Genomic DNA, 15,599 nt, shown 5'->3' with positions numbered 1-15,599 from the left:
ACTGTAATTTACTTATGCCAATGTGTTTTCATTAATTGAAAACCCTTAATCTATTTTATGAGAATTTGTAAGATTCTTGTTTGCATAAAATAGACGGAGACCAGTCTTTTCAATAATAGGTAACAGAATTTATTCTCTGAGTTTTGCCAAGTTCTCACGAGAAACAGTTTATATACAAATAACATGACATCATTTCATTGCTTAACAGAATCTCCTCCTCTCGACCGAGACAAAGTGAGGTGAAAAGTTCATTGTAACTTACTAACACACTCCCAGGTAACTTTTGACCCCTCAACATTATTGATCACCACTTAGCTGACAGTTCTAATTAACAGAAAACCTAGGAATGCACTCACTGTCTTATCTAAAAACCCCAGAGCTCAGTTTTGTCGGTTCAACCATAGGTTAACGACCTTATCTGTTTACACAGTCCACTTCTTTCTTCCTAGTTGGAATGGTGTTCTTCAACTTTAATTACTCCTTGTCTGTGTCACACAATCCCATCTTATGAACCCAGATATTTAATCAGATATAATAAAACAGAGTATAAGTTTTACTTAGTTACAGTTCCATGTAAAATGATTTGTTCAGTCATTTAATCATAATTTTCCCAACAATGTCTTAACAAAAGACTCTACTCTAATTTTGTCATAGTATTTCCATTTCAAGTTAGTGTACTGTTAGCTAGTTAGCTAACGTTAGCTGGCTGGCACGCTAACTAACGTTACGTCATGCGTTGGGATTCATTTTTTACCTATCTAGCTACATTTCTTAACAAAAGACTAATTTTAGTGTACCAGAGTGCAGAATAACTGATGCATTTTTGAAAGCTCAACACCCGTTTAATATGTCCGGTGTCAGTAATTGTCTGAAACAAAGCATAATTAAATTGTTGCCATGAGCACAGTTACAGTCACCAACACTCTGGATAACATGACAACTGCCTAAACAGCTCTGCTAGGGGGGGTAAAATGGTCAGAGTGGGGTGTTCTCTCGTTATGTGTCTGGAAGTAGCTAGCCAATGTTAGCCAGTTAGCTTGGGTGCTTGACTGTAGTTATGAGGTCAGAGCTTTCGGAACAACCCTACTTATTTGCCAGAGCGTCCAGTGTGCGCTCTGAACACGAAACCACAGAGCAATAGGGCAAGTAATGTTCAGTGAGCTGTTCTCTCTCTCTTAGATGTCTGGAAGTAGCTGGCAGGTTAGCACAGAACGGTTGGATCAACCCTTAAGGAGATGGGTGTGGCTAAGGCTTAAGAGGGTGTGAACAATGCTCAATGGGTGTGAGGGCGCGCAAGATGGCGGTCAGTGCAGGATATTTGTTTTGGTAGCTGAAGGAATTATTGGATTTCCTTACCCAATTATGACCATTGGATCATTTCTACGGTCATAAAACCCCGTATGAATATGGTTTAGATTATTTACCAAAGTAATTAATTACTTTCTGCAAGTTATTCACCTCTAAAACTAAGTTTGCTACAACACTAGAAAGCCAGATAAGCTATCTAGCTCAAAAACTAGCTCGTCGAACGTACATGGGAACTGCCACGACCAGAACCAAAAGGAAAGAAATGGAGAGATCGTCAGATGGACAATTAACCACAAAAGATAGTATGATTTTGGATACTCCTCTTCAGAATGTAACTGTGGGGGGAAAGACTGCAATGGGTGATGAAAATGTGGTGAGCATCCCCTCCAGTCCCCAGCTCAGGCCGTTACCTTACGACCCCGGCACTCCAGTCAAGCCCCAGGGGAAAAAGATGAGGCCAAGAGGGTTAGTCACTTCTTTGAGATGCAAAACAATATTGTAATGCTTTTGACAGCAAAGATAGATGAAAGGGCAAATGGCTTGGAGATCATGGTTAGGGAGAATACAATGAAAATTGAGGCCATTAAAAAAAATCAGTTGACTTTATCTTTGGAGAAATGAAAACCCTCAAAAGTGAGATGAAGAAAAAAGTTGAACTTATCTGCCAGGAAAATGAAAAGAAGGTTGCTGGACTCGAGCAAAAGGTGAATGAGGCGGAGACATACCAGCGCAGGTGGAACCTGAGGCTCCATGGAATTCCAGAGTAGGCGGGTGAGGACATCAAATGCAGAGTTGTTGACATCTGTGGAGCTGTCATTCCCAAATCAAAAGCCAAACTTCAGGAAAATGTAGACATCGTCCATCATTTGGGAAGACTCAAGGATCAAGACAAGAGACCGAGGACAAACATCATCCGGTTCACCAACAGATCTACACGGGATCTTCTTTGGAGGTGGGTGAAGAATTGTGAATTCCTCATCAAGCAAAAATTGAGGGTCACGGAGGTTTTGACCTCATCAGACAAAGTGACAAGAGAAAAACTGTGGCCGATGGTGGCTGCAGCTCGAAAGGCAGACTTTTGCAAGGAACTTTTAACAAGGTACACCTGTTAATAAAATGACAGTAGGCCTTCATTGTAAATAACAATGTTCTTAACTGACTTGCCTTGTTCAATAAAGGTTAGATAGAAAACAAAAAAAATTGAAATGCATTTCATATGACTACCTCATGAAGCTGGTTGAGAGAATACCAGGAGTGTGCAAAGGTGTCAACAAGCCAAAGGGTGGCTACTTTGAAGATTCTGAAATATAAAATATATTTTGATTTGTTAAACTATTTTTTGGGTTACTACATGATTCCATATGTATTATTTCATAGTTTTGATGTCTTCACTATTATTCAACAAAGTTGAAAATAGTATAACTAAAGATAAACCCTTCAATGAGTAGGTGTGTCCAAACTTTTGATTGGTACTGTGTATGTATATATATATATATATATATATATATATATATATATATATATATATATATATATATATAAATAAAGATAAAAAAATATATATATATATGTATATATACATATATACATATATATATATATATATATATATATATATATATATATATATATATATATATTTTTTTTTTTTTAATTTCTCTGCTCCACCTGCCCTGAATGACGGGTCGCCACTGGATGTAACCCTTATTATATTAAGTGGTATTCACTCCTTATTAATGGCAAATGGCTGCATTCTTGTTCATATTTTTTCCCAGTTGTTCATGAATAAGCTTTCCATCATATTCCATCATTTTTTGCCACTAGTAGATGTGTGTACGCATGGTCTAACGTTTGCTGGGAGGTGAGCACATTCCCATGTCAAGTAAATTTTTTATAAATGCCAACTTTGCGTGAAAAATGTGCGTGCGACAGTTTGGGGTATATTTTGTACATACTGTACACAAATAAATGACGCCCCAGGTGATCTGCTTCTGCGGCGCATGCGCGGGTGTCATGCGACTACAGCTCTTAAGCGCAGCCGTATAGAGACTGTTCTCTCCCCCGAAGTCGGCTACCAAACAACACCATGGAGGCTTCGATGAAGATGCAATGTGAAAATGGAATGATTTTCACTTGTCATTTATTCAGTAATGTAACTGCAGTTTATGAATTTAACCTATACTATATCGGACTGTCGTTGTATAGAATATAAATATATTTTTGAGAGAGAATCTGATCAACGGGGATGCCTGGCGCAGCAAACGGACCGTTATGATTAGAATATTGGGCATGGATTGGATTGCTGTGTTCTATCCTATTTACCTTGTTCCTTATCATTCTGTTATCATGCTGGACCTGACTAGGCATGTTAAAAATTGTGAATTTGCAGTGCTTGCCACAAGGAAATGTGACTATCAGCATTTTGTTTTTGAGAAAATGTGAAAGGTAACAGTGGAATGATCATGAGCGACTGTCGACAAACACCTCTTCAGTATATGTTTCTTAAAGATAATATTATTTTCGTTATGCTCTGTTGCGCAAGCGTGCTCGCCGGGACGCTGTCACTGCACTTCACAACATTCTTGCGTGATGTAGCCTATAGGAATGTGAAGAAAACGGAGCAATAAAATGCATCGACAAAATGGTCTTGCTTCGCCGAAAGGATTTATTAGTGATCCTTAAAATACATTGTGCCAACGAAGAATGTCAGAGACATCAAATGCAGAATCTTCTGAAGGAGTAGTCTCCAAAGTGAAAGTAAAAAAGCAGATCAAGACAATCATGAAGGATTTGGAGACCATCCTGGGAGACTTGAGGGATGTGGCCAAAGAGCTCAAAGAGGTTAGTGGAAAAGGTTTCCTTATGTCTGGCTTAAGTGGCTTTTAGGCTGTTTGAGATGAACATACATTGTTTCTTTATTTCATGCTGGTATGGTTAGGCTATTGTTTTTCTGTTGATGGGGAGCAAAACAAGCGTGTTCTATAATAAACATCTGAAGGCTCTACGGAGGATGACAACGTAGCTGCCCCTTGTTGCGCATGCTTTGATTTAAGCGCACAAATTAATCATGATTAATTGTTCATCTTGAAGTTCCCCGGAATGGTGTTGCATTTCATTTCATCATCGTAACACAGTCTAGCCTAGGCCTACTGTTTCCATGAGATTTGTCTCCTGCCAAATTATACAGCAGCTCATCAGCACCTTTTTACAATATCCGAGTTTTGTCAGTGCTGTCATTGGGTCCAAGTTATTTAAGCTGAATAACAATTGCAATTTTACTGCATTTATTCATTCATCTCACGCTTTCTTTGTTTAATTTTAAATTCCACACATTGATCATAATAATCCTTGTTGGCTACCATCTTCCATAACCCGCAGTCTAACGTGCTTTGACATGTGGATGTTGTCAACCTATATGCTTTTGTAAGAACAGAGCTGTCCAGCCTGCTGAGGCTGAAATACTCGTCCCTATCTGACAGGTTGTCACTTGGATAAGACCTACTTACAAGATTTTTCTTACATCCTGTATTAAAATGGATATACGGCACACGTGTCCTCTGAAATAATAGTCCTCTTTCAACCGTTTCAACGAGTATTTGAATGGAATAGTAGCAGGGTCAGTGTGTTCTATTCAGGGAAGCATACACAATCTGTCAGTCTAACAACACTGCTAAAACAACCAACCTAGAGGGTTGTCAATATCAAAGCCAATATTTCAGTAAATCCCATTCTACTGCAAATCACACACTATACTGGCTGGATTCAAGCCTATGTTTAAGGGGAGCTGAACCCAGATGCTTGGCACGGAGAGAGAATCAACATGCCCTACAGCATGTGGCACTGGATACTGCAACTCTTTTTTTTTGTGGCCCACTAAATGATCAATTTATGACTGTGCATGGAGATTTCACTCTAAATGAGCTTTTCGCACCAGCCTCAGTTTAACATTCCATGAAATTTAGATATGCGGATATTACTTCAATATTACTTCAATGTCATGGTTTGGCAAAGTATTGGCTGCCACTGTAATGTGAGTAGTAAAATGTTTTAATGATATGTAAATCATCTCCATAGGTCTTAATAGGTATTATGTCAGTTATGGATTGCAAAGTCATTTCAGACTATCCCTAATAGTTTTGAACATTGTGTCTTTTGATGCATGCATATCAGTAATAAGGGTTGATTTCTAGTCAGAATTAGTAAAGATACCTAAGGGAAGATGAAGTCATTCACTACGAAGAGATGCAATTTTCACTGACTATGTACAGTGCCTTGCGAAAGTATTCGGCCCCCTTGAACTTTGCGACCTTTTGCCACATTTCAGGCTTCAAACATAAAGATATAAAACTGTATTTTTTTGTGAAGAACCAACAACAAGTGGGACACAATCATGAAGTGGAACGACATTTATTGGATATTTCAAACTTTTTTAACAAATCAAAAACTGAAAAATTGGGCGTGCAAAATTATTCAGCCCCTTTACTTTCAGTGCAGCAAACTCTTTCCAGAAGTTCAGTGAGGATCTCTGAATGATCCAATGTTGACCTAAATGACTAATGATGATAAATACAATCCACCTGTGTGTAATCAAGTCTCCGTATAAATGCACCTGCACTGTGATAGTCTCAGAGGTCTGTTAAAAGCGCAGAGAGCATCATGAAGAACAAGGAACACACCAGGCAGGTCCGAGATACTGTTGTGAAGAAGTTTAAAGCCGGATTTGGATACAAAAAGATTTCCCAAGCTTTAAACATCCCAAGGAGCACTGTGCAAGCGATAATATTGAAATGGAAGGAGTATCAGACCACTGCAAATCTACCAAGACCTGGCCGTCCCTCTAAACTTTCAGCTCATACAAGGAGAAGACTGATCAGAGATGCAGCCAAGAGGCCCATGATCACTCTGGATGAACTGCAGAGATCTACAGCTGAGGTGGGAGACTCTGTCCATAGGACAACAATCAAAAGTATATTGCACAAATCTGGCCTTTATGGAAGAGTGGCAAGAAGAAAGCCATTTCTTAAAGATATCCATAAAAAGTGTCGTTTAAAGTTTGCCACAAGCCACCTGGGAGACACACCAAACATGTGGAAGAAGGTGCTCTGGTCAGATGAAACCAAAATTGAACTTTTTGGCAACAATGCAAAACGTTATGTTTGGCGTAAAAGCAACACAGCTGAACACACCATCCCCACTGTCAAACATGGTGGTGGCAGCATCATGGTTTGGGCCTGCTTTTCTTCAGCAGGGACAGGGAAGATGGTTAAAATTGATGGGAAGATGGATGGAGCCAAATACAGGACCATTCTGGAAGAAAACCTGATGGAGTCTGCAAAAGACCTGAGACTGGGACGGAGATTTGTCTTCCAACAAGACAATGATCCAAAACATAAAGCAAAATCTACAATGGAATGGTTCAAAAATAAACATATCCAGGTGTTAGAATGGCCAAGTCAAAGTCCAGACCTGAATCCAATCGAGAATCTGTGGAAAGAACTGAAAACTGCTGTTCACAAATGCTCTCCATCCAACCTCACTGAGCTCGAGCTGTTTTGCAAGGAGGAATGGGAAAAAATGTCAGTCTCTCGATGTGCAAAACTGATAGAGACATACCCCAAGCGACTTACAGCTGTAATCGCAGCAAAAGGTGGCGCTACAAAGTATTAACTTAAGGGGGCTGAATAATTTTGCACGTCCAATTTTTCCGTTTTTGATTTGTTAAAAAAGTTTGAAATATCCAATAAATGTCGTTCCACTTCATGATTGTGTACCACTTGTTGTTGATTCTTCACAAAAATATTTTATATCTTTTTTTTTAATATCTTTATGTTTGAAGCCTGAAATGTGGCAAAAGGTCGCAAAGTTCAAGGGGGCCGAATACTTTCGCAAGGCACTGTATATTATTATCATCACCTCAACCATGAATGTATGGGAGGCAGAGTATGTGCTTTCAGCTATTTCAATTTAATATGTCCACTATGTGTAAGTGCATACACACAGAATTAATTCTTATCTAAACAATTTAGTACTGCTAATTCATAGCCAGAGGGTTCCACTTCTGAGTCTGAATACAATTTGGTGTGTTGTGTGGGTAGTTTCCCGTTACCTTACAAATACATAATGAATCAGATAATATTGTTGTGTTGTAAGTGAATCTGGCTTGAGATTACCCAATGTTAAAAGTTATTATAATAATGTATTATTTTAATAGCCACGTTGCACATCAACAAGTGCTTCATACAGTAACATTTTGGCTGCTGCTGTATTTTGTACTCTAATAGTCTGTTACTTTGATGTCTGTCAAGCTAAATATAAGTACTGTCCATGATAGCTCTTTTTCCTTTCTACTGGTGCAGGTTGTGCATGAGATCGACTCCCTCACGTGTGACCTACAGCTGGAGGAGGCGATGACGGACAGTTCCAAGACAGACACCCTGAACAGCAGCTGTAGCAGCAGCACCACCACAGCCTCCAGCATTGACAAGATCAAGATCTACCCTGACGACGCTATCTTTAGGCCCCCGTCTGTCATCCCTGCTGTCCTGACTGTGCTGAAGAAGCCCCACCCTCCTCTGCCGCCTCCCAGGCTGACATCTATCAAAGCGGAGGAGAACAACAAGAATCCGCCATCAGGGAACCTACTAGCCAAGGCTAATGGGACTCTTATGCGCAATGAAGTTTTCACAGGGAAGCCAAACAGAGACTTATTGTACTGCATCTCAAATAGTATTCCAGAGAAAGGACGTACACCCATGCCTTTGCTACGGCATGAAGAGAGCAAATGCCACCAGGCCACCAGGGAGCGGGTCCGATTCAGTGAAAAGGTCCAGTATCACGGGTACTGCCCTGACTGTGACCTGCAATATGACGTCAATAACACAGATATACACTTACAGACAGAATTGACTGAAGAAATTAGCCATGTCCATCAGTGTTCCTCCTCCTCACCACCACCCCAGCTCCTGTTGGAAAATGGTGGCCTCAGCGTCAGCCATAGTTTCTTTCCTGCAAACTTGCCTTGTGTGCCTCATCCTAACCCTTCCTTGAAACCACAGAAAACCATCCTCCGAAAATCAACCACCACAACGGTTTGAAAATCAACCACCACAGCGGTTTGATGTTAATCGCCCTTAATTAAACATTTCAAAATTGTAGTGTTCTATTTCTATTTTACGAGCTTTCTACTCCAGTCAAATGTGGATTAATCTAAACAATGAGAGAGAAAAAATAGACTATGCACAAGGAGAGAATGAATGGTGAGTTAGTGCCAACCGACAACTGTCCTTGGAGTGTAAGGGGGTTTGGCAGGGTTGGGTTGAGAGTAGTGAATTTAAATGGACTCAGATTTTTGAAGCGATTCAAGAAACAGGAAGCTGTGTTAGAACATGTTATTAATTTATGCTTTGGGTTAAACAAGAAACCTAGCTTTCCTCAAATCCGTCCGCTGCCCAACACACTTTCTGACAATATGGCAATGAGGTCATACCTTTTCTCACTCAATATCGCTCCACTCTCACACTTCACTTGAAGGATACAAATACTGAGCTATATTGTATGCGCAATTTTTTTTGTTAATTGGCCACAAAATCAACATTTTGCAATAGTCATCTCAGTCTCTGGATTTAAACCACATTGACAACCTATGGTTTGAATTGAATAGGGCCATCCATATGAGCAGATGAAGGATATCAAGGATCTGGAAAGATTCTCTATGGAGGAATGGTCTAGAAAGCTTTCTAATGTGTTCTCCAATCTCATAAAACATTTTAGAAAAAGTCTGTGTCGTTATCCTTGTAAGGGGAGGGTGCCTAGAGAATTATAAACAGGAGTGCCAATACATTATGACCCCTAAATTTTTGAAATTTGTTTTTATTTCTTGTTCAACAAAATGTATTTCTGAGCAATTGTATTCGTATATAAATACATACAATGCCTTCAGAAAGTATTCAAACCCCTCAACTTATTCCACATTTTATTGTGTTACAGCCTGAATTGAAAATGGTTAAACGAAACAAACACATGTCCACCCAGCTACACACAATACCCCCATACTGACAAAGTGAAAACATGTTCTTAGAAATCTTTGGACATGTATAGAAAATAAAATACAGAAATCTCACTTACATAATAAGTATTCACACCCCTGAGTCAATACATGTTAGAATCCCCTTTGGCAGCGATTACAGTTGTGATTCTTTCTGGGTAAGTCTCTACGGGCTTTGCACACCTGGATTGTACAATATTGGCCCATTTGTTCTTTTCAAAATTGTTCAAGCTCTGTCAAGTTGGTTGTTGATCATTGCTAGACAATCATTTTCAAGTCTTGCCATAGATTTTCAAGCAGATTTAAGTAAAAACTGTAATTCGACCACTGTCTCCTTGGTAAGCAACTCCAATGTAGATTTGGCCTTATGTTTTAGATAATTATCCTGCTGAAAGGTGAATTCACCTCCCAGTGTCTGGTGGAAAGCAGACGGAACCAGGTTTTCCTCTGGGATTTTGCAAGTGCTTAGCTCCATTCCATTAAGTTTTGTTTATTGTGAAAAACTCCCCAGTCCTTAACAGTGACAAGCATGACACAGCCACCACTATGCTTGACAATATGGAGAGTGGTACTCAGTAATGTGTTGTATTGGATTTGCCCCAAACATAACGCTTTGTATTCAGAACAAAAAGTTTGATTTGCCACATTTTTTGCAGTACTATTTTAGTGCCTTGTTGCAAACATGATGCATGTTTTGGAATATTTTTTATTCTATACATGCTTCCTTCTTTTCACTCTGTCAATTAGGTGAGCATTGTGGAGTAACTACAATGTTGTCGATCTATCCTCAGTTTTCTCCTATCACCATTAAACTCTGTAACTGTTTTAAAGTCACAATTGGCCTCATTGTGAAATACATAAGTGGTTTGCAACTGAGTTAGGAAGGATGTCTGTATATTTGTAGTGACTGGGTATATTGATACACTCTCCAAAGTGTAATGAATAACTTCACCGTGCTCAAAGGGATATTCAATGTATTTTTTTACCCATCTACCAATAGATGCCCTTCTTTGCGAGGCATTGGATAACCTACTTGGTCTTTGTGGTTGAATCTGTATAGGTGTTGAATACTTGACTCAGGACATTTCATTTTTTCATTTTTAATTCATTTGTAAAAATGTAATTTTGCTTTGACATTATGGGGTATTGTAGGCCAGTGACAAAAATCTAAATTAAATCTATTTCAAATTCAACACAAAAAAAAATGTAAAAAGTCAAGGGGTGTGAATACTTTCTGAAGGCACTGTAGCTCAGTTTTTGTATTATTTATTTTATACAGTCTTTTTTGCTCATCTTTATCAAGGCTGCCAATAATTAGGGACCTGACTGTATATAACCATTCATCAGATGTTGGTATTTTGGTCTTAATTGAATAGAACTGTAGTCAAACAGTCATACCCATGTGTGTATGTGGTAGGGCTTTACTATGTTATTATGCCATTCAAAAACGTATGAAAGGGTATGAATTCAAAGACATTTAGAACCTAAAATGGTTATTTTACCCTTTCCACAGAGGGTTCTACAGGGAACCCGAAAGGGTTCTACCTGAAACCAAAAATGGTTCTCCTATGGGGACAGCCAAAGAACCCTTTTGGAATGAATGAAATTAGGCATACCCTGGAGGTGGATGGAAATAGGGCTACCTCCTACTAGCAAGGCTTCTAATGAGCAGGACTAGGCTATTACTGTGCTGTTAGCAATCTTTCATACTGCCTTTGTACCATCATAAATGTTGACAATGCTCTAAAACCGACATGGACAAGCAGCGTGTGTTTGAAATGTGTGTGAGTGTGAACAAAGACAAAAAGTGGGGCATGAAATTTTATGTTGATGTGACTCAATGCATGATCTCTTTGCTCTAATGGACAAGCTTACTAACTGCGTTCACCATTTAGATAAGGATTTGTGCTTATTGAAGCATTTAAAAAATTAGGAATGCCATGAAGGACATAGTAATGTCAGCCCCGCAGGCTTGTGCACCTGATCACATTGATGAGATTAGTAGAAACATTTTATTCTAGAAAAATCAATGTATTTACCTTCATCAAGAAGTACAGTGCTATTGAAAACTAACAGATTAAGAACAATTTCCAGGAAATACATAAATACATAATATAGCCTACTGAAAGGAAAAGCTGAGAGATCAGTGTTGTGAGAACCTTAAAAGGGCTTCCACAAGAGTGTGCCCACACGAGCCATATAAAGAGATATCTATCGCAATGATGACTCCCACCCACCCAGCTACAAGTCTTGTATGTTCCTGGGGGTGGGAGACTATTTTAGACATGTAAAATTCTTGTGTAAAACTGGTTGTGCAAAACTCCAACATTCTATGTGACATGATTGCTTGCCGCCTGGCAAAGATAAATAGGCATAACTGTAACACAATTACAGTACTGTAGTGCCAATCAACAATTACCTATCATATTCTGCCATATGTAGGCTGCTACTACAGTGCTAGACTAAAATTGTTAATATACTCATCATGTGTCAATGGGTTATGTCTTTCTTTGCTTCCTCAATCAAAATAAGATGAAAAGACATTAAACAAAATGAAAAGTGAAATATGGCAAGACAAATAATACAGTTTTGTGTCAGAGGCTTTCCATCTATAATGGAGATCTCAAAAGGTCATTACGATACAAAAGAGTGCTGAACTACATTATCAAACATCAGAGTGCTAACAATACATCTTGCACGTTAGGTATGGATGCTCTGTTAGATTAGTCCCCCTACTACCATATTTCACATAGGAATGGTGGAAAGGGAATGTCCTCTTGCAGTCGTTTGTGTGTTTGAGAGCGAGAGAGCGAGAGCATGAGTTTGAGAAATGTTGTTGTGAAGCAAACTTAATCAGAGATTATTATGCCCCTTTGCAGACTATTAAAAGCAGAGGCATCAGCTGCATCTCCTTTTTTTAAGGGAAAACAATATTACAATTTGGACTTGTTTATCACAGCTATGGTGACACAGCTGTCCAGATATACACTCACGAATTTGTCAAGTGTAAGAATTGACCAAGAGGCTATGAGGAATGTATGAAACCACACACGTTTAGGAAATACAGTTAGGCCTTTTATGTCACCCCAAAACTTTATGTCAGCCCAATCTTCAATCCAAGTACAAAGCATTCAAGTTGACCAACATCTGTGAGTTACAAACTGTTAGGTTCCAACAACATACAGGATTATTGATGTTGGCTATTATTCTGTTGCTGCATGCGCATGTTTTATAAGAGAATGTTCTATTTTGTTCACTCTTTTGCGATTAGATGAAAAAAAAAGGTGTACAATGCAGCCTCGAATGCTCGGAAAGGAATTGTGCAACAATTTCTAACAAAAAAAAATATTTGAATTGTGATCATGTTCTTTTTTAATCTGTTCATTCCCATAGCTGCGGCTGTTTATGCAAGTTCAATTGCATTTCCTTCTTATTGTCAGAATGCTCATATGCATATTTTCCTTGTTTCCCCTGCAGGTCCTTCTGGGTAAGAGTGGAAACAACCTTCACTGACATTAAGCTGATCAACTTCAGTTCAGCATACAGTCACTGAGAACGATGCTCCCTACCTTTGACAGAACATCCCCCAGAACCCCCGAGCCATGGCCAAATAATTCATCCTCACAGAGAGAGAACATTGGAAGTCCTCAAGGCAAGGTCTTACTCACAGAGAAATATGGCAGAAGTTCAAATGTAATGTAAAAATAAGATGAAAACATTTTGTCCAAGTGGTAACTGGTTCATTTACAACTGAAATTAAGATTTTCTGTTTAGTCATAGGTTAAACTGATGTCCCCAGCATTTGGAGAACTCTTCCAGGTGGAAGTCTACTCAGTCTCAACTCCTGTTGAGAGGGCAAGAGAGAGAGAGCGCGAGCGAGAGAGGAAAAAAAACATGGTCAATATTTTAAAGCCATAATTTGAACAAGAAAAGACCCACTCAGTTACAGTTTTTTGCTCTGTGAATTGTGCTATATATGCCTTGAAAATAACATATTTGACATAAACATCCAGTGAAATCTGGTAATCTGCAGTGACTGCTCTGAAGATAGAAGCCGCAACATGGTCCTCTAACATCTATACTGTAGTAGGGTGTGAAAAACATACAGTAAATGTGTCCTTTTGCAAATCCAACATACAATATGAGGCAAGTTGAATGGCTCAGAAATTGTAATGGAGGCTGGTCACTCATTTGTGTTCAGAATATGTTGTGCATATTGAAATCTATGTTCAATGTCATGCAAGTTACTTGCAAAGATATGGCATACAGCTTTAAACAACTCTCAAAGACAGAATCATTTGCATCAAATTGTATTTGTATATATTTAGAGTAATTTTCTACAGAGATTTTAACATAAAATCTAATATTTTTGATATTCCATGGGATGAGAGTAGTATTTTGAAGAAGACTGTCATACTTTTGAAATACATTTATCTCTGCAGGGCATATGTGGAAATTCTATTTCTATAGTGAGAGAGTATTTATATAGATTTTTAAAAACATGTTATCGTTATGTTTTAGGGGTGTAAAAAAAATGTGTAGCACATGAAAGCAAACTAGATTAAACCAAATACAGTACATTGTTGTGCTCAGAGGAAGCATGATGCTGAATGAATGCACGGCTGATTCTTCATCCACCTCATCCTGTCATCACTGTGGTCTCCTATGCATTTACTGGAGAGGCTGTTGAGACATGCTGCCCCTTCCACAAACTGGAGTGCGCCTCACTTTTGCCCACCCTTAGCTGATGTGGACTTTGTGACTGTGTGTCCTTGTCTCTCTGGACTACTAATGACTTTGCTTTGAAGAGGATGGACAAAGCAAACTTTGTCAATGACGTGTCGGGAAAACAATGTATACAGTATGTCCACATCTTTATGAATAATTTGTCTTTATACTTTGTGGACTTTAATACGTGAATTACAGAATAATTTCAAGTATGTGTGTTTATTGTGTTGATTTGACATTTCAATGCCTGCTTTTAAAGCTTTTTGAAAGGTCAATGACCTACAGTATATCACCCTCTGTAGGTCAAATGAAAAAGGAACTATTACTGCAAGCTACTACAATGTCATTATCTCACTGTCAGTGTTCACTTTCTAGAAGTGTAAAAGGAGAGATGCTCTGGGAAACCCAATTCCAAGTGAACAAACATAAGAGGCAAAAGGAAGAAAAACAGAATAGATATTTTAATAATAGTATTGCATGAACCATGAGCTTGTGTGATCCATCTACTGTCCCAAGTAGACCTTCAATGTAACTTCCAATGTATAGCCCGTGAATCTGCACGGACCCGGGTCTCACTAATGAATTCGTACCACACCAATCTTAGTTGAATATTTATTTACTAAAAAGCTAAAATGATGATAAAAGATAGACAAAACACATTATAGGCTATTGATTAGAACTTAGTATAACAGGCCAACACACTGTGGCGCGTGTTACCCACAATGGGAATTTCAAAAGAGAGAGAAAAAAGAAAGTACACAAGAGAAATATACATTTGGGTGAATTTGTCAGCTATGCTATTCTAACCCTAGACTTGCCCCAAACTGCCGCTCTTATGGGTCAGAATATAATGATGTAATTACGTGGGAATGATCTCCGAGGATTCTCTGAGTGGACCGTTCGGCTGTTCGATGACGCACTTCTCCTGCGCACCTCCCTGCTCGTCCTCATGATGTCAGTGTCCTTTTTGGCTTAGGAGTCTGTTCCCTCACCCTTTTCTCTGGAAGGGGTCTTCTGAGGACAGACAGATCTGTAGCTCAGAGCTCACAACATAGGAATGAAACCCTTTAGACGGTACCCCAGACAGGGCCAACCAGGCAGGATATAACCCCACCCACTTTGCCAAAGCACAGCCTCCACACCACCCGAGGGATATTAACAGACAACCAACTTACAACTCAGATGCCAGACTGAGTATAGCCCCTGAATACCCCCTCCACCTCACCTCATGAGCCCGAGGGGGCACAAAACCAAACAGGAAGATTACGTCTGTGACTCAACCCACTCAAGTGATGCACCCCTCCTAGGGACGGCATGGGAGAGCACTAGTAAGCCAGTGACTCAGACTCCGTAATAGGGTCAAAGGCAGAGTCCCAGTGGGAGCCTTCCAGGCAGAGACAGCAAGGGCAGTTCGTCGCTGCAGTGCCCTGCCGTTCACCTTCGCACCCCTGGGCCAGACTACACTCAATCATAGGACCTACTGAAGAGACAAGTCTTCAGTAAGGACTTAAAGGTTGAG

At 39.3% G+C, this 15,599-nt stretch overlaps 1 protein-coding gene across 4 annotated transcripts; it reads left to right on the top strand.

Moving 5' to 3' along the window:
• The first annotated feature begins 3,314 nt into the window (after positions 1–3,314).
• LOC110535688 (protein Largen) lies at positions 3,315–14,292 on the top strand. Of its 4 annotated transcripts, none has more exons than XM_021620860.3 (3): positions 3,315–4,149; positions 7,665–8,420; positions 12,830–14,292. In XM_021620860.3, exons 1-2 carry the CDS (start codon positions 4,012–4,014, stop codon positions 8,400–8,402), a joined length of 876 nt encoding a protein of 291 aa, XP_021476535.2. In that variant the 5' UTR covers positions 3,315–4,011; the 3' UTR covers positions 8,403–8,420; positions 12,830–14,292. The 4 variants fall into 4 exon arrangements, 3 of the variants coding, with proteins under 3 accessions (XP_021476535.2, XP_021476536.1, XP_021476534.2); XR_002475294.3 differs by having other exon boundaries at positions 3,322–4,149; positions 7,665–8,564; XM_021620861.3 differs by having other exon boundaries at positions 3,339–4,149; positions 7,665–8,132.
• The last annotated feature ends 1,307 nt before the right edge of the window (positions 14,293–15,599 follow it).

Source organism: Oncorhynchus mykiss, chromosome 11 (assembly GCF_057628025.1).
Source record: "Oncorhynchus mykiss isolate SJ-2025 chromosome 11, ASM5762802v1, whole genome shotgun sequence".
In the NCBI taxonomy this organism is placed as follows: Eukaryota; Metazoa; Chordata; class Actinopteri; order Salmoniformes; family Salmonidae; genus Oncorhynchus; species Oncorhynchus mykiss.
This window is presented reverse-complemented; position numbering and strand designations above follow the sequence as displayed.

What these genes read in the sequence shown, in the direction of transcription:
- LOC110535688 (XM_021620859.3), top strand. Translation starts at nt 4,012, where the DNA reads ATGTCAGAGACATCAAATGCAGAATCTTCTGAAGGAGTAGTCTCCAAA. An exon ending in TGGCCAAAGAGCTCAAAGAG is followed by an intron (nt 4,150 to 7,664) that starts GTTAGTGGAAAA and finishes CTACTGGTGCAG; the next exon opens with GTTGTGCATGAGATCGACTC. An exon ending in GAAAATCAACCACCACAACG is followed by an intron (nt 8,397 to 12,829) that starts GTTTGAAAATCA and finishes TTTCCCCTGCAG; the next exon opens with GTCCTTCTGGGTAAGAGTGG.